We start from the raw sequence: 21,400 nt of genomic DNA on the forward strand, positions 1-21,400 counted from the left end.
GAAGGGAGTGATGGGCAAAAAAGAGAGCAGCTGCTTCATGTGTGCTCAAATGCTGTTACTTTTATTTTCCTTGTTATGTAATATATGACTATACAGAAGACCATATGTAAATTTTGTGTGAGTTATTAATCATCATCTTTAATCATCCATCTGTGAGCCCATCACTCAACCTTAAGAGTTAAACCAGGGACTTCCCTGGTGGTCCAGTGGTTAAGATTCTGTGCTTTTACCGCAGGGGGGGCAGGTTTGGTCCCTGGCCAGGGAAATTCCAGATGCTGTACGGTGTGGCTAAAAGGAAAAAGAGCAAGAGAGAAGAAAATAGAAACTAAAAACTAAAAGGCATAACAACCAGAATGCAAAAATGCAGGGCTGACTACAAATAATGGGGTGCAAAACTTACTCCCAACTATCAGAAATAAATATAAAAGCTGGGGGAAAAAATGAAATAAACCATTATCTGGACTGTCAAAAGTTCTAGTGTGCCCATCACCTTTTTCTGTAGATTGGGTGGGTTCTGCCACATGCTGCCTGGCTGCTGGTCTTCTCTGGAAAAGGCTGTTGGTGAGGGCCTTGCCTCCACCGCCCTCCAGGACTGCTGGGGCGATGCTGGATTGCCTCCTGGCCCCATTCAGCACTTTGGCCTCTACTCTGGGATGTGCTGAGGAAGGTCTTGTCGCTGAGCAGGATCTCCGTCCCTTGCAGGTCAGGCCGGGAAGCTGATGTATGTGATGCACAATTCTGAGTACCCTTTGAGCTGCTTCGCCCTCTTTGAGAATGGCCCTTGCCTTGTTGCCGACACCAACTTTGACGTGCTCATGGTGAAACTCAAGGGCTTTTTCCAGAGTGCCAAGGCCAGCAAGATCGAGACCCGGGGCACCCGTTACCAGTACTGTGACTTCCTAGTGAAGGTGGGCACGGTCACAATGGGGCCTAGTGCCCGAGGCATCTCCGTGGAGGTAAGACCTTGGTGAACTAGAGCAGATGTGGTGAAGGGCCTGGCTCTGCAGGTTCCCGCAGGCAGATGTGTCTGCCTCCCTGATTTCTGTCTGCAGAGCAGCTACACTTCCTTGCCCTGCATTTTTTATCCTTTCTTTAATCACTGAGGGACGCTCTAGCCCAGAATGGGAATGGGGAGCTGGATTCGCAGCAGGTAGAAAGCTTAGGAAGGCTGGCTTAGGAAGGAGAAGAGGAGGGATGGTCAAGGAGGGGCAGGTGAACTGTTACACGGAGGGACCAATCAAAGTTTTGAAGCAAAGATGTGCCCTTCCCTTTGACATGCTGTCCACTTTCTTTCGTGGTATGTGTGACGATTTCATCTATGACATATATTGAAAATGACAAAGATGGAGTGTGACAGTAGCTGGCTTTGGGACCAGTGAGAGTCTGCACAATCTAACACAGTCCCAGCACTGTGTGAGGTTAAATAAAAAAGAATAAGTAAACTGCAGGGCCTTCCTTTTGAACGTTTATGACTTAATAAGAGAGCCAGGCCTAAACATGCAAGCTGTTTTTGAAGTTAGTCTGTAAGAAATGCCATAAAGGAAGCACAGATTGCTCTGGGAGTTCGGGGCAGAGAGCGCTGCTGACTCTGGGGACTGTGATACCTCCTGCAGGATTAGCATTTAAGGAGGGAATTGAAATCTGGAGACCTGGGGATAGGTAAGTCCTCAAAAGCAGGACAGGTGGAGAAAAGGGCGTTAGTGGTCATGACTACTGTGACACTCCAGAGACCTCTAGAGCTAAGATGTCCTGACTCTTTTCATTCATAACACACAGAGAATTTGCCAAGACCCACGGGGAACTCACTGTTTGTTTATCCTCCACGTTTTCAACTTTGCAACACAAACACACCTGGCAGTTTCTTTACTTATTTCTCCTTGTACTTGCCAGTAATTTGCCCTGCCATCTCTCCAGTGAAAAACTGGGAGAGAATGAGCAACCCTAAGATCTGTATCCTTCAGCCCCTGTCACATGAGTTGGGAAATCATTTCTTAGGGCCAGAGCCCAGGTTATATCTACCTTGGGAATAACGGTTGAAGTGACTTACGGGCCTATATGTCTTTTTGCCCTCTTGTCAATTCCCCAACTCATACACACTCGCAGACTCTTTCTCCTGTTCTTTGTTTTCTCTCATAGAATTTTCCCAAGCTGTCCATGAATCTACACGCGTCATAGCTGGGACTATAAAATTCAGAAATAATTTGAAGGGACCAAGCTGTGCCTCTGGGTCTTGTGCGTAGGGCTGTGAGTTGATAATCCCAAGATGAGAATGTTTGAGCTTAAAGCGTACAGTGCTGAGGGTTTCAAATTCCTGGTGTTTGAGCTGGATATTTCCTGCGGGGCGACTCTGGGTTGGAAGGTTTGTGTCCTGGTCTCCGGGTTGGGGAAGATGGATGCAGAGGGCAAATGACCTGTCCTTGCTCTCACTCACCCTCCATCTCCCTTCTCTTGGTCCCCAGGTGGAGTATGGCCCCTGTGTGGTAGCTAGCGACTGCTGGAGCTTGTTGTTGGAGTTCCTGCAGAGCTTTCTAGGCAGCCACACCCCAGGGGCACCCACAGTGTTTGGGAACAGACATGACGCTGTCTACAGCCCAGCAGACACCATGGTCCAGTACATGGAACTCTTCAACAAGATCCGCAAGCAGCAGCAGGTGCCGGTGGCGGGGATTCGTTAGCAACTGGCAGCTGCTGGGCTGAGCTGTGTCACCGGGGGTGGGGGGGGGGGTCGGGGGGGCACTCCACAGAAGGAGCAGGCGCTGCACCCTCAGGCCTCTGGACCCCGGAAATCCTGGGCAGATGGGAGGGTGTCCCTCCCTGTCTAGTCCCCAGCTGTGGCTTTTGTTCTGGGGCGCTGGACTCCCCTCCACTAGCCTCACACACAGTCCCTCTTGTGCCTGCCCTGCCACAGTTGTTTCAGCCCCCGCCTTGCTGGGCTTGGCCTGTCCTCAGGAAAGTGATTACCCAGAGCAGAGACGTCTGGAGCTCTCCTGCTTTAGGGGAAAAGGTCAGATGGGGGTGTCCTTGCTGAGTGTCGGTGGAAAGGCAGTCTGTGTTACCAGCTCCTGAGGATTTGGTCCAGCCACACAGTGGACAGGCTATGTGTTGCATTGGGGCTTCACTCAGAGGATGTGGCTGGGCCTTTCCTGGGAAAGAAGCAGGAGGCCAAGCTTCTTTGATGGCTGTCGTTTTCTGACCTGTTTGCTGAGGTAAATCGTGAGATCAGTTTTCTAGGGTGTTGCCTGAGTCCTTTGAAGTCTCCCCTCTGGCCATCTTTCCATTCTGTAGTGAATGATATTAAAGCACAGGCTGAGTGGCTATAAGGAGAAACTAAAGTACAGAGGCTCATAGTTTATTTTTCTCTTCTCTAATAGTACAGAGGTAATCAGATAGCCCAGGGCAGCCTTAACTCCACAAGGTCGTCAGGAACTTGGTTTCCTTTGAGCTTGTTGTCCAGCCACCCCTGGGGTGTTGTCCTTGGGCAACTCAGAGCATCATCAACGACATGTCCAGTTCCCCTGGGGTAAGAGAGAGAGAACAGTTTTCTTTTCTAAAGGCCATGCCCTGGAGTTGCTCCAGTCACTCTGGCTACACCTGCCTGAGAGGAGCTCTGGGATAGAGAGCCTCTTATTTGGGTGGTCATGTGCCCAGTTAAAATGCCAGGGGTTCTGTGACCAAAAGGTGAAGGAGAAAATGGATGTGGGGGCCCAGTTAGTAGCCTCTGCCCCAGGGAGCTCAATGGACATGCCCAAGACTATTCTTGCTATTTTGCAAAGAGCACCCCTGTAAGCTATTTGTTTCTGAGTTGGATTGGGATGGGGCTGATATCAGAGCCACTTTAGCTGGATTATTCACATGGGGACGTCACTTCTGCACCCCTTGAGTCAGTCTCCGCATCAAGACCTCTCCAGTTCTCGAGTGCCCAGAGCTCGGGGTTAAACAGTTGACCTGAGGCCCACACTGCGCTTCACGGTGTCCTGAACTCTTAACTCCTCATCTCATGGGAGCCTCCAAGCTGCTCATTTGACCTCCATCGCCTGCCCCTGCCCTCCTGCTCCAGAGATGCTCAGTCCAGCTAACCCTGAGGTCACAGTCAGAGCTGGTCTTAAGAAGCAAGTTCATGTATGTACTGTGGGTTGTCCTAGGATCTGTCTCTCATCGAAAACCCAGGAAGAGGAACCGTTTTCAGATCTAAGTGCTCAGATCTAAGGCTCTGTAACAAGAATCAGGTGGTGGTCACATTTCCCTCTTAACTTTGGCTGGCAAGAAGCGCAGTTCAGCTTTCTAACTGGAGAATCTGTCATCCGTGTTTTCTGTTATCACCTTCCCCTGGCTTCATTTGTTTCTTCGTTGTTTTTGTTTTTTTTTTTTCATTTTATAATGGAGATATGTTTTAGATATTAACTTACACATAATAAAATACATAGTTTTATTTTTATGTTTTTGGCCTTCTGATTTATATTGGCTCTTATCCAGACTTACCCGCTTGTATTTTGCTGTAGACTGCTTTAAATCTTCTATGAGATGAGATAGCATTTTGAGCATGATGTGTTCCTGAAAATAAACAGAAATCGAACGTGGTAAATATGACTCTAGATTTATGCATTATAAGGAGGGATTTCTATTACTAACTCCCTAACTATGTCTTTTAGATACAATCTTGGCTTATAAATGTCCAGAAAGTCTTCACTTTTGTTCTTTTCCCTTATTTTGAGCATACATTTGAACAGTTTTAAGTCCAGTGAACACCAGATCAATCTATAAGAGTTGCCACCTCACGTACTCTTGTCCATCTTTGTCCCTTGTGTCAGTTAAAGAAAGCTTATTACTAAAAAAAAGGCAAGTAATACAATACATTTCTTAATTTAACTCCACTAGCAAAGTTGCCAAAACTGAACTGATAACTAGTGGGAAGGGCCCAAATGTCATCCACCTTCTGTATCTACGTCTGGATGGGACTTTCAAGAGTTAGTTTAGTATTGTTGGCATATAATTTTTGAAGATGAGGTTGAGTGAAAGTTAAGCTTTTGAATAAGGGAAAGAGGGCATGGTTAGCCTCATTTTAAGATTAAAAAGCTTACACTCAGCGAGAAAGTGGGCGTTTGGGTTCAAGCCTGACATTCCTTCTACACCAGACTGCCTTCTTGTCCCTCCCTCCTCTTTCCCCAGATGCCTTGCCCCTGCCACCTCTGTATCTAACCCCAAACGAGCAGAAACCAGAATGTTTCTAGGGTCCTGCTCACATGTCACCTTGGTGGGTACCTTTGTCAGTCACAGAGAAATCCGCTAACCTGTTGGAGCCCTGCAGGGCAGCATTAAGATTTACCTGGTTCTCCTTCACTATAAGATGGGGGGGGATCATGCTGAGAGGTGAGGCTGGAGTCAGGACCAAACTTCAGACTCAGGACTCATGGCTCCCAGCATGTGTCAAAGAGTGGCACCTGGACCTCTGTGGGGCCAGGTGATTTTAAGTGGAATGTGGGATACATTTTTATTTTAATACTTATGCCTTATTCTAATATATATTGGAAATATAACTGGCACTTTTGCCTTATATGATGAGGATAAGTAAGTTTTTTAAAAAGAGTCTTCTTAAAGGGAACTAGTAAGTTATACTACAGGTGATACCTACAAGAGGCAGAATCTGGAGGAGGAAGATGGATGCTAGAATTTGGGGAAATGCTGTGTTCTCCTGTGGGTCGTCTGCTGCTTGTATCCCTTGATGGTTCCTGCCCTTTGCTCCTAGGCTGTGTTCGCCCCCATCTCTCCTGTGCTCTTCTGACTCTCTGTCGCCCTTGTTGCCACGCTGCCTCCTGCTTGCTTGCTTTTCTTTGGTCTTGAAGGACCAAGTCATCCCATGTCCCCCCCGCTGTGTTTGAGTGTCACTGAAGGAATACCCAGGGATTGGTCACTCCTTCCTACCGCCAGGTCTGTCCCAGCCCACTGTATCCAGTGTTCGTTCCTGAGGCTTCAGGATGAGAGAGGTAGTGAGAAATTTTCTCCCCAAATCCTAGAAGGTGAGGGGCTGCTATTGCTGCTAAGTCGCATCAGTTGTGTCCAACTCTGTGTGACCCCATAGACGGCAGCCTACCAGGCTCCTCTGTCCCTGGGATTCTCCAGGCAAGAGTACTGGAGTGGGTTGCCAGTGCCTCCGAAGGTGAGGGGAGTGGTTAGAAATTCCCACCTAAGTGTGTCCTCTAGGTGTCAAAAGTTAAGACTTAAAACTCCCTGCAAGGCGCGTTTCTGCCATTGTGTGGAGCATTCCAAAATCAGTCTCTTGGGTTACAAGGGACCCTTGAGGTCACACAGTTTGACTGTCATTCAGTACCCATAACTTTACACCATCTCTCCCAACCATCATGAAGCCTTGACTTGACCCCATCTAGAGAAGTCTCTTCCCTGTTTATTTCATTTTTGTCACTACCTCTGAGACAAAAATCAAAACCTACCCGTTCTTTCCCTCCCAGATTGTGGATACCGTCTGGTGCTTAATGAGGGAACTGATCATTAGTTGGTGCTGGAGTATGAGTGGACTATGGGTCTAACTCTACTGCAGGTTCTCAACCCCTGAGGGAGCCTCAGGAAGCCTAAGATGCCTCGAAAGTGGACACAGGTTTGTGGAGAAATGCAGTTCTGGGAATAGGATTTATAGGGTTCATTAAAGTATCTCAAAGATCTGTGATCCAAAAAAAAGAATCTCTGAAGGGAGAGCATCCTGAAAGGAAAGAACAGGAAGGTGAAGATAAAGCAGGTGTGAGACACATCCAGCTGACTTACCACACGCGAGCGCTTCCCCTGCCTTTCGGACCTTCATCTCGGGTCCATCCCCTCCAGGGTTTTCCCTCCTTCATTTTTTATAGTCCTTCTAGCCTTTCAGTCAGGTTCTGGGAAGCTGCACTGTGTCCTTGCTCTTTTCCCTCCTATAGGTTCCTGCTTCTCCTCTTTTCTCTATGTACACACAACCTCTTAGAAATGAGTAGGAGGAATTATGTCAGGAGCAAATTTATAGCCCACTTTGTGGCCCAGGAGTTACTCTTCCATGTGACTCAGCCCATGGGGTCTGAAGATTACCCTGTTGTAATGGCATCTGGCTTCATGAGCATATTTTCATTTTTCAGGATGGTGTGATTGATGAGGCGAGAAATAGTTCGTCGCCTCTGAAATGAAATTAGTGAGTTGAAAAGATTCTTGGAACTTTGAGGGCAAAGATCCCTAATTCTCTTGTGGTCTCTGTTTTATTTGCCAATACAGCCCTGCTGCGTCAGATGGCACAGACCTGTTTTTCAAAGTTAACATGAATTCTACTGAATTTTCTTTGGAGGCTTTAAAAAATAATTTAGGGTCCACGTATGTATATTCTAGATTGTATAAAGGCAGAATTCAATATTGAACATCTTCTGTCTTGTGGGAAAGGCAAGGCTAGGAACGTGGAGGTGACAGGACAGGTGTTCCGAGGCAGCCTCCTAAAGGGAAGAGAACACGGCTTTAGGAGACAGATGGCTGCGTGCTTGCCGCAGTACCGTCCCTGACCTGCCAGGTAGCTTCAGTCACGTTGGCCTTTCTGGGTCTCATCTGTGTGGTGGGAGTGATGATGCCCTTTGTGTTTCATAGGCTTGTTGAGAGGCTCAAGGGAGAAGAGGTGTGAGAGTGCCTTATAGGCAAGTGATGCTGCCTTTGCTCTTGCCTCTTTTTAATGGTACCAAAGGTACTGTGTATGGCTAGGGTGTTGAAGACGGGAAGCTACGGGGTCATTACTATTTGGTAGCAGATTAAAATTCTGCTCCAGTGCAAAGGAAATAGTTGTAATGGAGACCAAGCAATGTGGGGAGAGGGTCCAGAGAAAGTGTCTATCATACAGGTGTATTTTTGTAACCAGATCAGTGAGCATAGTTGTAGGGACTGTAATATTCACTCATAGGGTTGAGATGTTTACTTGTTCTCTTACAGCCTAAAGGAAAAGAAGCTGAACTAACAACAACAACAAAAAAGGCGGGGGGTATAGAAATATATAGAATTTACTATATCTTCTTTGTGCAGTACATCCATCCCTGTTTCTCCTCAGTTCCCAAGTCTTAGTGCCTGCTTCTGAATTGTTTCTGATACAGATGTATGTGGTGGCTTTACTTGCAGCCAGTGGTGGCTAAGTTCAGTGTTCCCAATTGTGTTTTCCATTCCTCACTGATGAACCACCTAAGCTGTTAACTCTGAAGCTATAATAAAACCTTTTTGTTAGCTATCCTACATAAGCTTTTCCTGTTTTACTTATCTAAAATAAAATAGCCTTTTTATTCTTTCTGCTTCCATCTGATGCACAATTCTCAAACTTGTTGGCATCAGGATTCCTTGATGCTCTTAAAAATTAACTGAGTACCCCAAAGAGCCTTAGTGTGGGTTGTATAATTGATAGTTAATTAAAACTTATTTATAATGAAAAAGCATTAATTCATCTAAAGGTAATAATAAACCCATCACATGTTAACATACATAAAATATTTTAATGAAAAGTAACTTTTTTCCAAAAAAGTTTAGAAGAATGGCATTGTTTTATATTTTTGCAAATCTCTTGACTATCTGGCATAGTTGAAGACAATGGATCCTAGTGTCTGCTTCTTTAGTCAGTCTGTTGAAATTTGTTATTCAGTTGAAGAATGTGAAGAAATCCAACCTCACACATTCTGGGGCTTTCCAGGTGGCTCAGGGGTAGAGAGTCCACCTGCCACGTTGGAGACGCAGGAGCTGCAGGTTCAAACCGTGCGTCAGGAAGATTCCCTGGAGAAGGAAATGACAACCTGCTCCAGTATTTTTGCCTGAGAAATCTCACGGACAGATGGACCTGGAGGGCTACAGTCCATGGGGTCACAAAGAGTCAGACATGACTGAGCAACTAAACCACCACCACCACAGTGATACTGTCTTCCAATAATAGGGGATGTTCTTTGATGCTCCATCACAACTCTGCTAAAGGTTAGTTGCAATGTGGAATCTCAAATTCTATCAGTGAGCTTTCTGTACTCTGTTATATTAACATTGATTAGTTTATTTTGCACTGTGAAGGGCTCTTTTAACCATACATGATTTTGTAGCATGCACTGGTCATTTGGAAGATACTGCAGATCTTTTAAATGTTGACACATTTCATTATACAATATCAAAAAATCATATTTGTTAATATCACCATCAATCTCAACAGAAAAGTCTTGGGAAGCTATTAAGCTCAGAGTGGTAGATATATTTTCAAAAATCCTAAGTTTTGCTTGAGAGCTTGAGTTTGATCATTACTAACAAATGCTGTCAGGCTCAATTTATTTATTTCTGAGGAAATATCTGTCAGATACCCAAGGCTGAATGACTGTTAGCTGTTCTACCAAGTGAAAATGGTATTGCATGAATTGCTAATTCAGCTCAAAATTCAGAGAAACTGAATAAGTGCTTTTCCTCAAGAGAAACTTTATAAGGCACCAAAGTGCTTTATGTCTCTATCTACTTAATCACATAGAACAGTATTATTGGAAAAATATGTTCTTACATAAAACAAAGTTTTATTTTAGTGTTTCATCAAGCAGTTCCTTAAAGTGACACAGGTATAATTCTTTCTTCCTGTGACTGGATGGCAGTGAAAACTGCGTTGACTGCTAGTACAATTTAGTGCCATTTCCTGGCTTTGTGTTATGGAAGCAGCAGTTTTACCCATTGTTACTTTTGTATCATTAGCGCCAATGTCATCACAGTGACAAAGGCAAGTAGTATCTTACTACTATGAAAACAGTTTTGACTTCAGGGATCCTCCTGAAAGTCTTCGGGTCACCAGGGCTCCACAGGCCACACTTTGAGAACCACTGGTCTAATACTTAGAGTACTGAGAATTGCTTTTTTGCAAGCCAGCCCTTCCTTCAGAAGTTTTAAGTGACTCCAAAATCCTTCACTCAAAAAAGCACCCATAAATGTGTCAGGAACTTTGTTAGAGAAATAACATTGAATAAAATACGATCTTATTCTCCAGAAATTTTCTTGAGGGTTTGGGGAGCAGGAGGAGAAAATAGATAATTGAGTTAAAATGTAAGATATGAATTCCTTAAAATTATGTTAAAGGTGTTAGCAAAGGGAGTGCTAAATTTTAGGTCTTAACTTGTGGGCTTCCCAGGTGACTAGGTGCAGGAGATGGAGGCTTGATCCCTGGGTGAAGAAGATCCCCTGGAGGAGGAAATGGCAACCCATTCCAGTATTCTTGCCTGAAAAATCCCACGGAGGGCTACAGTCCATGGGGTGGCCAAGGGTCACACACTGAACAGGAACACTGAGCTCTTGAACCACATGGCAAATCCTCATCAAATCGATTAATCAATCACTAGGTTTTATCGCTTCATCAGACGTTTTTAAAGTGTTTAAGTTAGTTACCTTTGGAAGTTTCACAGAGCTGACTCCAGGCTGTAGATTCGTGCTTACACATGCACATGCCCTGCCCCCTTCTTATTTTGTTTGTTGTTCTTTGGCTTCTGTTAATTCTCTGTTTCATATTTACAAGTGTGTAGCTTTGAGCCAGTGTAGGTAGTAAAGAATGTGTTTCTTTTCCTTGCGCTTGTATTTAAACGTAAGCCTTTACCTGTTTCAGCCTTGCAGTGGGGTGATGTAACAGTGTTGGTCTTATTTGGAGAAACTCCCCCCACAACTATGTCAGGACAATGCACCCAAGAGGCTCCTCGGGAAGGAAACTTTTTCTTATGTTGAGATTTGTAAATAGCCGCAGTTCTGTTTCCCTGGGGTCTCCATCCCCACCTTCTGCTGAACTTCTTCAGTTTACAGCAGCAGCGAACCACTTCCTTAGGGGAATTTCCATATAAAGGCGGAATCCCGACTGGGTCATCAGTGGCAAAAGTGAGACACTTGCTCTATCGCCTGGGAACCAATAGTAACTTCTTCAAAAGCTGACTCAGGATTTTTCGGACACCGTGAAAACTGATAAGTCTTATTTTTAACAGAACAAAACAAAAACCTAGACGGTATAATGAGGAACGCTTTCCCGCTTGGCAGTGGAAAGAGATGTTAAAGACGGTCCATCCCAAAGGAGTGCAGCGAACTACCGTAAGATTCCTTTACAGTTCCGCAGGCTGAAGGGCTGCGGGGAAGGGGGCGGAGATGGGCTCTTGTGAGTCTCTGGTCCTTTAAGGAGGAGGGACGGCCGTAAGACTCTGTACCTTTAAGAGTCTCTTTGTCTGGAAACCTCCTTATTTACCCTCCTGTGCTTCAACCAAACTTCGACCCGCGATTCACAACGCCCCTTTACGCCACCGCCCCTTACGCCAGGCTCAAGTCGGCCGCGCGTCGGTGGCTAACCCTAAACTTGGCGGCCGCCGCGCGAACCCCCGGAGAGGATGTCTGCGCCGGGTCGGGGCCCTAGGCTGCGCCGTTGGCGCAATGCGGGGCGCAGGGGGCGGGGCTCCGGCGGGCGGGCCAATGGGCGGAAAGGGGGCGGGGCCGCGTTCGGTTGTCTCGCGCCCTGGTGACAGCTCGCGCGTGCTGATGATGGCGGTAAATAGAGGGGGGTCGGGGGAGGGGGCGGAGGAGGTGGGGCGGCCGCAAAGGGGGTAGCTCCAGAGAGTGGGGGGACGGGAACCGGGGAGGACGTGACGGCCAGGGATCCCATTCGGAGACTCGGAGGCGGGGACAGGAGTCTCCGGCACACTGGCCCTCCCCTTTAAAGAAGCAAAATCCTCACACACCGGGTGAGGGGCGACAAAGGCGGCGCGCGGCTAGCGGGCGGGAGGAGTGGCGGCAGGGGGCGGGACCGCGGCGCCGGCGGGCTGGGGGCGCCCGGGGCGGGGGCCCGCGGGAGGCGAGAGCCGGCTGTCCTGGCGCGCCGGCCCTTTATTTTGGCGGGGTGGGCGACCGCTGGGTTTGGGGTAAAAGCCTGGAGGGGAGAAGGGAAGGCAGGCTTGGGGGCGTTTCGGGGGAACGGATCTGAGAATGAGATGAAGAGGATTAAGGGGAGAAAGGGGTAGGAGGCAGGGAGAGAAGGGGTGAGGAAAAGCCAGCCAAGGAGGTGGGAAGGAGGCAAAGCCCAGGCTGGGTGATAAGGAATCCGGGCCGGGAATGCGGTTAGGAGGACCGAGCCCGGGAAGAGGGCTCTCCCGGTTAGGTGTGAGAGCAGGGTTCTGGACGGGAAAGCTTGGTAGGGGATGGTAGGGGGGCGAGGGTTACAGGGGTAGGAGTTGGAAGTGGAAGGCAAGGAGGGGCAGAGCTGGGGGAGTAGTTGGGAGTAGAGGAGAGAGAGTGATTAAGAGCCAGACGTGACAAGGGTGTGAACTAGTGCAGGGCGAGATGAGCTGAACGACTAGGACCGGCGATGGGTGGAAACTGCGAGGTTCTGAGAAAGGTATGGGTTAGTGGATGGGCAGTGGGTGTGAATTCTTGAAAGTGAGGAAGAGGGGAATTAAACACTGGACTAGTAACCAGGTGGAGTTAGGAATAAGTGCGGCCGATTTGGAAGGGTGAAAAGCAATGGACATGAGAGATGGGGCGTTTGTAGGACAATTCGGGGACCAGAAAAGCTCAAAGAAGGGAGTGAGGGTGTGAGAAGTGATGGCGGTCTGGGACAGGGTAACTGGGGAATTGTGTTAAAAGCCGAGGTTCAGCAAGATCCAAGGTCCAGACTGAGGTAAAGAGACAAGGCTGAAAGCATAGGGTGAGAGGAGCAAGGAAGAGATGGACCCAGGATTTAAAGGATGAGATGGGGAGTGAGGGAAAAGAACAGAGTTAGGGGAAGCTTGGGGAAGCCTGATGGATTTCAACCTGGGGGAGACTGCACAGTTGGGGGAGATGCTCCAGAAGGTTCGCATGGGTCAGGGCACAGACTGTCTAGCGAAGGATCAAGAGTAGGGAGCCTTTGGTGCAGAAGAGGAGGAACCATGGTGAGTGAAAAGAGACCTAGAGATAGGGGCAAAAACTAAAAAGTAACAGTGGAGGTGGGGGGTGCAGGAAAGGAATTCTTTGTTGAGAAGAGAACTGTTAGTGTATTGAAAGTGTGAGTCCTTTTGTCCATGAAAGTAGGAAATTGCAGAAACCTCTTTCTCTCTTCAAGGAATCTTGAATCTGCTTCCACCTTTCATGGTTTTTTAAATCGACTTTTCATGTCCACTTTGAAAAGATGAGACCCATTTTGATTTTGTTCTTGTATGAATGATAAAGTGTCAACTGGGTGCTGAGAAGCTCTGCCTTTTACTGGTGGTGTGATCATAGGAAACTGGGTTGTATTTCCAGTGTGGTTGTGCTTGTATGGTGTGACAGTGTTGTGCTGTAGCAGTGTGGTACCTGACAAGCGCTAGGCAGTGCTTTCTCGACAGCATTTTTATTTTCAGTGGTGAGCACCCTGTTATTGAGATAGATAAAGATGAAAATCTTTTTGTTTTGTTTAATCAACCAAATTTCTGCCTACTTGTTTTTGATGGCTGGAGAACATTGCAATCATTTCAGAGAAAGGCAAATAGCCAACCAGGGAAGTTTGCAGGGGAAGAGATTTAAATCAGCGTGCTGAGGGTTTAGCTGCCTTTAGCTTTGTGTGTGACTTTTTGTACTGTAGTAGAGAACTCACCCATTTGACAAAAATGGAATAAAGAAAGGGAGATTTAGAATAGTAGAGGCTTTTACAGTGGGATTTATCTTTCAGTTAAATAATGGGTTTATGAGTAATTTTATCATAACCTGTAAGGTAATGCATGCTGGAGCCTTGGACAGCTCCACTGCCTCTCCTGTTTTGTAGTTGTGAATAAAAAAAATTAATATTTTTCTAGAATAAGTTTTTTATATTTAAGACACTTTGGGGAATTTAAAGGAAGATAAATTTGGGACAAAATTTAGGTTATTCTTAACCAAGTATTTTGTTTTGATGATTTTTAATCCTGAAGCTTTTACATTTAGCTAAAAATATGAATGATTATTACTTTGCATTTGATGATACCAAAGGATAGCATATAATTTACTTAAGAAAAAACCACAAACTGTTTTTGAGACTCTTATATGAGGTTATTTCATTGGTGTACGTTCAGATACACAAAGATGCTTTTTCTTCAAAGTTGTGTAAATTTTGGATTGCCACTGTTTTCTGGATATTTGTATAAATAGCAAAGATCACCTTTATGGGATCTGTGATAGTTAGCAAAGATTAGATTTTGATTAGTGGACATCAGAAACATTGGTCATTAATATAGGTGAGTAATTTAGAATATTAAATTAAATTTCTGGGTTCAGCTGCTATGTTCATGGATTCCAGATTCTGTGGAGCAGGTGTTCAAGGTGACTAGATTGGTTTAGCAGTTTGACAGGATTTTTAAAAATTACTATTTTTTCCTGCTAAGTTTCAAGAGGATTAGTCTGAAATGATAACTTTCAAACTGAAGGGTGACTTTGGTGTGAGGCATCTGTCTCTATGAAGTGTGTGTGTGTGTGTGTCCCCATCCTTTCTTCATGTGTTTCGCAGTGCTAGTAGGTTGTATTTTGTGTGTGGCATTGCCATTTTTATATTATAATTCTTTTGTATTTGATATCTTAGTATAAATTACTCTAGACTTACTTGGTAATGATGAAGAAGAAAATATAAACTACAAGATAAACCAGAGGAAAGTCCATTTGGGCCTTAGCTGTTGTTTCTGTATGCTGCTGTGGTGTGTTAAATCTCTACTTCTCACTGTAAATGGTTATTTCTCAGTTGATATTTCTCTTTTAGTACAAATAATACTATTTGTCAGTAAGGAATTCAGTGATAAATTTAAGTTTTATTTCCATTTTTTCATCAAGCAGAATTCTCAGTTTATTTTGGCTACAATCTTATTTGCTAAGCCGAAAACTTTTAAGTTTATTTATTCAACCAGTAGGTTGTATATAATTAAATGTTTTTCTGGTTAATTGTAGATTCTTTGGATGGGAGGAGATCTTGAAAGGACCTCTAGTTTATCCTGCAACTTCAGTCAATATGCCACTTAAATCATCCCAGGTAGATAAAAATTTATCCTCTTTGTGTAAATCTTCAGAGGTAATGTGGCAACCTTTGTAGTTAATATACAACATTAATATACAACATTTCCAGCTTTTAATTATTTTCTCTAACAGGACAGTCTGTATTCTATCCAGAATACAGAACAAATGCAGAATAAAAATACAGTATTTGTGGTTGTTCTCTCTTGCCCCATTCTTGATACTATAGTAAGCAGATATTTGTACTCGAAAATCAAGATGACCTTATTTCTTCGTAAACTCAGTAATAGTAGTTCCCCATGTATAGTGCTTTTGTGTCAGACACTGTTGTAAGCTCTTTGCAGACTGTAACTCATTTACTCCTTCCAGTAGTCCTATGAGGGTGGCATACTACTGTTCTCATTTTACATGGGATGAAATACAAGGTCTTTGAGATTAAATGACTTGCCCAAGGTTATATTCAGACATTTCTACAGCTACTTGTTTGATAGTTGATAATCTTGTAGTACAGATTATATGGGTTTTTTTTTAATCAAGTAATAACTAAAGGATAGATTTAATCTTTTAGTTTATAAGGTAGGGTGAGGTGGGGCTAGGGTTTGAGCCTTGGCGTTTTATAGGCAGTTTACTTTAGTATTACCTCTGCTTGACTGTTGTGAGGTGATCCATCACCATGCTCTTCAGATTATTTTATCCCTAACCAGTCTTGTTTGCCAATCCTTAAATTAGCCCTATGATTCTGTTATTAACCATTTCAGTCCTTCCTAGATGGGGAACTTGGGACAGACACCGTAAGGGCTGTGTTTGATGCAAAGATTGCATCAGGGTTCTTACACTGTTGTATATTTTTCCTTACAAAATTATATTTTTAAAACAAAACAAATCCAAATCAATAAGATGCCAAATTGTATTTCAGATTGATTATTGTCAACTTTTTTAGCTAGAAAGAGGCCATTGGCTTTTCCTCAGTGGGTAACAGTCTCTCATCTGCAGACCTCTATGGTATATAACAAGTCCACACAGGTTTGTAGATGAGAAATTGTTTGCCCACCGAGGAAAATATGGAACTCAGGTTTCAGTGTGGATAGCTATCCATAAACAAAATCTGTTCAGATGCTTGCTGATTTTTCCCCCTGAATTCTCTTTGTATGTACCTATGTAGGCCACACGCTAAAGACATTTATGCATGTTTTTTGTGGTTGTTTAGTCACTAAGTTGTGTCCGACTCTGCGACCCCATGGACTGTAGCCCACCAGGCTCCTTCTCCATGGGATTGTTTGTTTGTTTTTTTAAAACAGTTTAGGTTCACAGTAAAATTGAAGGGAAAGTACAGAGGTTTCCCTGCCCCTACACCTGCATAACCTCCCCCCATTATCAATATCCCTCACCAAAGTGGTTTCTTACAATTGACATTTAAAAAATAAGTAATAATTTATTATTGTTAGTGTTTTCTAAGTACCCAGCATGAGTTATGTGAATTGTATGTGAATTGCTTGTGTGAATTGTATGTGAATTGCTTGAAACTCAAAACAACATTAGGAGAAAGCTCCTTTGTGGGTATTTTACTCAGGTTTTTTTTTGGTGACTTTGGATTTTTTTTACAGTTTTCAAATTTATAGAAAAGGAGTTTATATATACCTTTCTTCAAATCCAGGAATTGTTTTATTTTGCCCCATTTGTTTTATCATTTTCTCTCACTTGTGTATTTTTTTTATTTTATATTGGGGTATAGCCGATTAACAAACAATGTTGTGATAGTTTCAGGTGAACAGCGAAAGGGACCGTACATATCCTCACCTGTGTATTTTTAAAGAAGTAAGTTTGAAAGAAAAATGGATATGAAGCCCTTAATCTTAAAAAGAAAAGGGAAGAATGGTTTCAGTATATCAGCAAGTTGGTATGTGTTTGATTTCAGTCAAGCATGTGAAGCAAAAGAATCTCAAGATTGGACTTTGAGTGGATTTTGCGGTTTCATGGTTTGTTGTCCTCATGATATTTTGAAAAACATTCCTCATCAGCAAAAGCTGTCCTGGTCTGCCCTTTTGTAGGGGCCTCCTTAGTACCCTGGACGGTATGCTCACACAAAGTGGTCCTCAGCATATGCCAGCTCTGGATGATGTGTGGGTAATTACTGCATAAAATCAGGAGCCACAGCACCATTCAACTCCTTGACTGAGACATATTTAAGTGAAATACACATTTTACCTAAAGACCCTTCTGTTGCTTCAAGGAACTGGAAAAGATCTAAGTGTAAAATAGACTGCCTGAGAAACACTGCTTGCAATTAATACAAGTAGGTTTGCCTTATGGTAAAGAGATGAATGTAAATATCTTAACATTCTATTACCTCCCCCAAAATAAACCTAAATCTGGGGAGTCTATTCAGTTGTTGTGATATGAAGGGATTTTACAGACCCTCTCCCCATTGCCACCGTCCAGCTCATCCTTCATCTTTATGAAAATGGTAGCCTGTCCGTTTGATAAAGGCATAACCTGCAGAATGAGGCCTGTCTGATTTCAGCTGAAGGGATTATGAACTGAATTCTAACCAAGGTGAAATATAGCACTGCCCCCACCCCCGCCCCTGTTAAGTGATCATCAAAGCTATAAAATATAGCTCTTATTAAAGCTGGTGATAATAATGAAAAACACTTTGCTTTTACAAGGATGAGAAAATTACAAATTATTGGAAAAGCTTTCTTTCCAGCCATGTGTTATTGTTTCTGAGTCTTGGGCAGTTTTAAAGACTATACTACTGTTCCTTTGCCATTTACATGTTAATAGAAGTCTGAAAAGTAAGACACTCTTCTGAAATTTCCAGGGTTGTTTTTATTATGTGTCAAGTTGTAAACAGCATTCTGTGACAGGTATTTTCTCTCTTTGTCTCCTATTGAGCTAATTAGTAATTTACACTCTAGTAACATCTCTTTCAGCCTCGCATTTTCAGCGTGTGAAAATGCCTGCTATTCTGCACCTTCCATGCAGCCCGGGCTGGCAAATGATGGGGGGCAGATGTTGGTTAGCACATCAGAAGGATCACGGATAAAATTTATTTTTGTATTGTGTTTTTATAAACACACAGGCTTTTCATATCTGCGTCCCCTGCCATGCTGCCCCTGCCCCTCCCCCATTCAAACAGAAACGTTGTGGCTTGCAGTCCAGAGCTACTGCCCTTGCTTCAACTTCGGACTGTTTTCTGTTCTGTCTCCCACCCTCACCCCCACCGCACCCCACCCCCACACTGTAGGATTTAGGGGGGATTAGCAGGGCAGTCTGGCATAGTTTAGAGCCCAGGAAGCTAGTCTTCACTGCTCCCTCCCTTGGACAGAATGCAGAGCTCCTGGTCATTGTCTCTAGGAGCCAGCAGTGCCTCTCTTGCTGGGCAGCTTGTGTGAGGGGTGGGAGGACAGCATGCTTTTATATGACACTTGACTCTCTCCAAAGCAAAGACAGGCCCTACCTTTCCGTCAGCGTTTTCAGAACGCAGCCGCCAGTGAGCAGAAGACCACTTAGAGCTTGGCTTGAGCACTTTGTCACGTTGGTGTTCCACTCTCTCCTGGCCCCATGCTGTCTCTCTCAGTCTCTGACATGGGACTCTGACGTCTATGTGTAGTGTCTGTCCTGTGTTCACTTGGATAGGCCATGTGATGTGAGCATGGTAATGCAGCAGGAGCGATTGACTTTGAAGTAAAAGTCTTAAGCATCAGTTTGTTCTGTGAGGAATAGAAATTTAAATTGAGAATTAAAGGAGGGTAGAGAGGGGTTTACTGATGTATCAGTTTGAGCCAAAACCTTTCTAGAATGCTTGATAGTTTGTGGTACTTATTTTTGCAGTTAGGAATCCTCATTCATCAGGATAATAAGGTCACAATCCCTGTTAGAGCTAATTAGAGTCTCCCTGACAAAAATTGTTACCTGGAGGTAACCACAAAGAAAATCAGGTAAGAAAATGTGTGAATAGCCCAGTTCAGCCATCGTTGCTAATAGCATTATAATCATAGACGTCTAGCTTTTGACAGTGAAGCAGTATTCATGAACAGAGGACATCTCGTTTATGTTAGCATTCACTGAGTATGCGGGGCTGTGCTAGCGTTCTGAATGTTTCTGTGGTTGGCGTTTGCTAACATTTGCTTTCTTTACTCTCCTTTTCCTGTGTTCTAGTATAACCACCTATATCCATTGTCTTATTTATATTAGATGTTCATGGCGAGATATTGATTACACTTTTGTGCTTCCACATCTAAAAGAGGTCAAAGGTCAGATTAATAAACAACATGAAAAAATAAAATATCACAGGGGTTTGATCATATGGGTATTGTGAGTTAAAAGTAAGAAAGTGAATGTATGACTATGGAATTGAATATATTCTTTTAAAAAAAACATTTCTACAATATATGGCATAGTGTGAAGAACTGATAACTGTATGTTTCAAGTGAAAGGTAAATAAGTGTGCCTTAGTGAAGAGATCAAACTCATTTGTGGTGGCATCACTGTCTATTCCCAAAATGGTTAAACATTAACGTTGTTCCTAGTTATACTGTTAATATACTTCTTGAATTCTTTTTTCTTCATAGGCCATTCAGCTTTGCCTACAGCTAACAAGTTCAAAACCTATTTAAGCTATAAATTCTAATTCTATTCCTTCAAATAAATATAACATAAAACACAATTACCACTTTTCTTACTTGTTTAAGAGATTAAACAAGTTGATGTGGCCAGTAGTAGATGAGGATGTGGGGAAATTGGAAGTCTCACTTTTGATGGGAATGTAAGTTTCTTTGAAGATAAATTTGGCAGCATCTGCTGAACTTTTAAAAATTGGAGTATAGTAGCTTCACACGGAGAATGCAATGGCACCCCACTCCAGTACTCTTGCCTGGAAAATCCCATGGACGGAGGAGCCTGGTAGGCTGCAGTCCATGGGGTTGCTAAGAGTCGGGCACGACTGAGCGACTTCACTTTCACTTTTCACTTTCATGCACTGGAGAAGGAAATGGCAACCCGCTCCAGTGTTCTTGCCTGGAGAATCCCAGGGACGGGGCAGCCTGGTGAGCTGCCGTCTATGGGGTCGCACAGTCTTGGACACGACTGAAGCGACTTAGCAGCAGCAGCAACAGCTTCACACGAAGAAGGCAATGGCACCCCACTCCAGTACTCTTGCCTGGAAAATCCCATGGACGGAGGAGCCTAGTAGGCTGCAGTCCTTGGGGTCGCTGAGGGTCGGGCGTGACTGAGCGACTTCACTTTCACTTTTCACTTTCATGCACTGGAGAAGAAAATGGCAACCCGCTCCAGTGTTCTTGCCTGGAGAATCCCAGGGACGGGGGAGCCTGGTGGGCTGCCGCCTATGGGGTCGCACAGAGTCGGACACGACTGAAGCGACTTAGCAGCAGCTTCACAACGTAGTGTTAGTTTCCACTGTGCAGCACAGTGACTCGGCCGTGCGTGTACGTGTACTGCAGTGTGCGTTCTCAGTTGTGTCCAGCTCTTTGCAGCCCTATGGACTGTGCACCTCCAGGCTCCTCTGTCCATGGGGTTTTCCAGGCAAGAAGACCGGAGTGGGTTGCCATTTCCTTCTTCAGGGGATCTTCCCGACCCGGGGACCGAACCCACGTCTCTTACGTCTCCTGCACTGGCAGGCGGGTTCTTTACCAGCTGAGCCACCAGGGAGGCCCTGTTGGAATTTTAAATGTGCGTATCCTGTGACCTAGAGATTTTACTTCCAGAAATTTGTCCTATAAATATATTTATACACTTGCATGAAAAAATGAGTATAAAGTTTTTCTTTATAGCATCGTTTGTCCCTGCAAAAACAGTGATGTCCATCAGCTAGGGACTGGCTAAATAATGTGTAGGGAGTCCATACAATGGAATACCATCCAGCTATTGAGGAATGCAGTGAATCTCTTACTGCTGATGTAGAAAGATGTCCATTTTTAAGTTGTTTTTTTTTTTTTAAAGTCACGATATAGGACAATATAGAATGTTCCTATTTTTGTAAGATGTTAAGAAGTGCTATTGAGGTGTTGCTGTTGAGGAGGGAAGGTATTTTTGTGCTTCCCCGGTGGCTCAGTGGTAAAGAATCCACCTGCCAGTGCAGGAGACGCAGGTTTAATCCCCGAGTAGGGAAGATGGCCTGGAAAAGGAAACGACAACTAACTTCAGTATTCTTGCCTAGGAGATCCCATGGACAGAGGAGCCTGGCAGGCTACAGTCCATAGAGGTCGCAAAAGAGTCAGACACGACTTAGAGACTAAACAACAACAAATTGACTTTTTCCTCTATGTACTTCTGTAGTGGTTGCTTTTTATAAGCAGGTGAAGAAGGGGTTAATTAAGAGCGTTTTCGTGAAGGAAATTTCCATGGTAGTAAGGGAGGAGTGAGAGGCTGGTCTGAGAAGAGAACTGCTCTGTTCATAAGAGATATATGAGGTATGTCA

At 44.3% G+C, this 21,400-nt stretch overlaps 1 protein-coding gene across 1 annotated transcript in view; it reads left to right on the forward strand.

Annotated features, from left to right (window-relative positions):
* Nucleotides 1–21,400, forward strand: part of MED20 (mediator complex subunit 20) — a 73,896-nt gene that overhangs the window by 6,111 nt on the left and 46,385 nt on the right. Inside the window, exons 3-4 of the mRNA XM_013973778.2 lie at nucleotides 703–956; nucleotides 2,460–2,651. Coding sequence (XP_013829232.1) covers nucleotides 703–956; nucleotides 2,460–2,651 — 446 coding nt within the window. The remainder of the gene's footprint in view (nucleotides 1–702; nucleotides 957–2,459; nucleotides 2,652–21,400) is intronic.

The sequence above is a fragment of the Capra hircus genome, chromosome 23 (assembly GCF_001704415.2).
Source record: "Capra hircus breed San Clemente chromosome 23, ASM170441v1, whole genome shotgun sequence".
NCBI classification, from domain to species: domain Eukaryota; kingdom Metazoa; phylum Chordata; class Mammalia; order Artiodactyla; family Bovidae; genus Capra; species Capra hircus.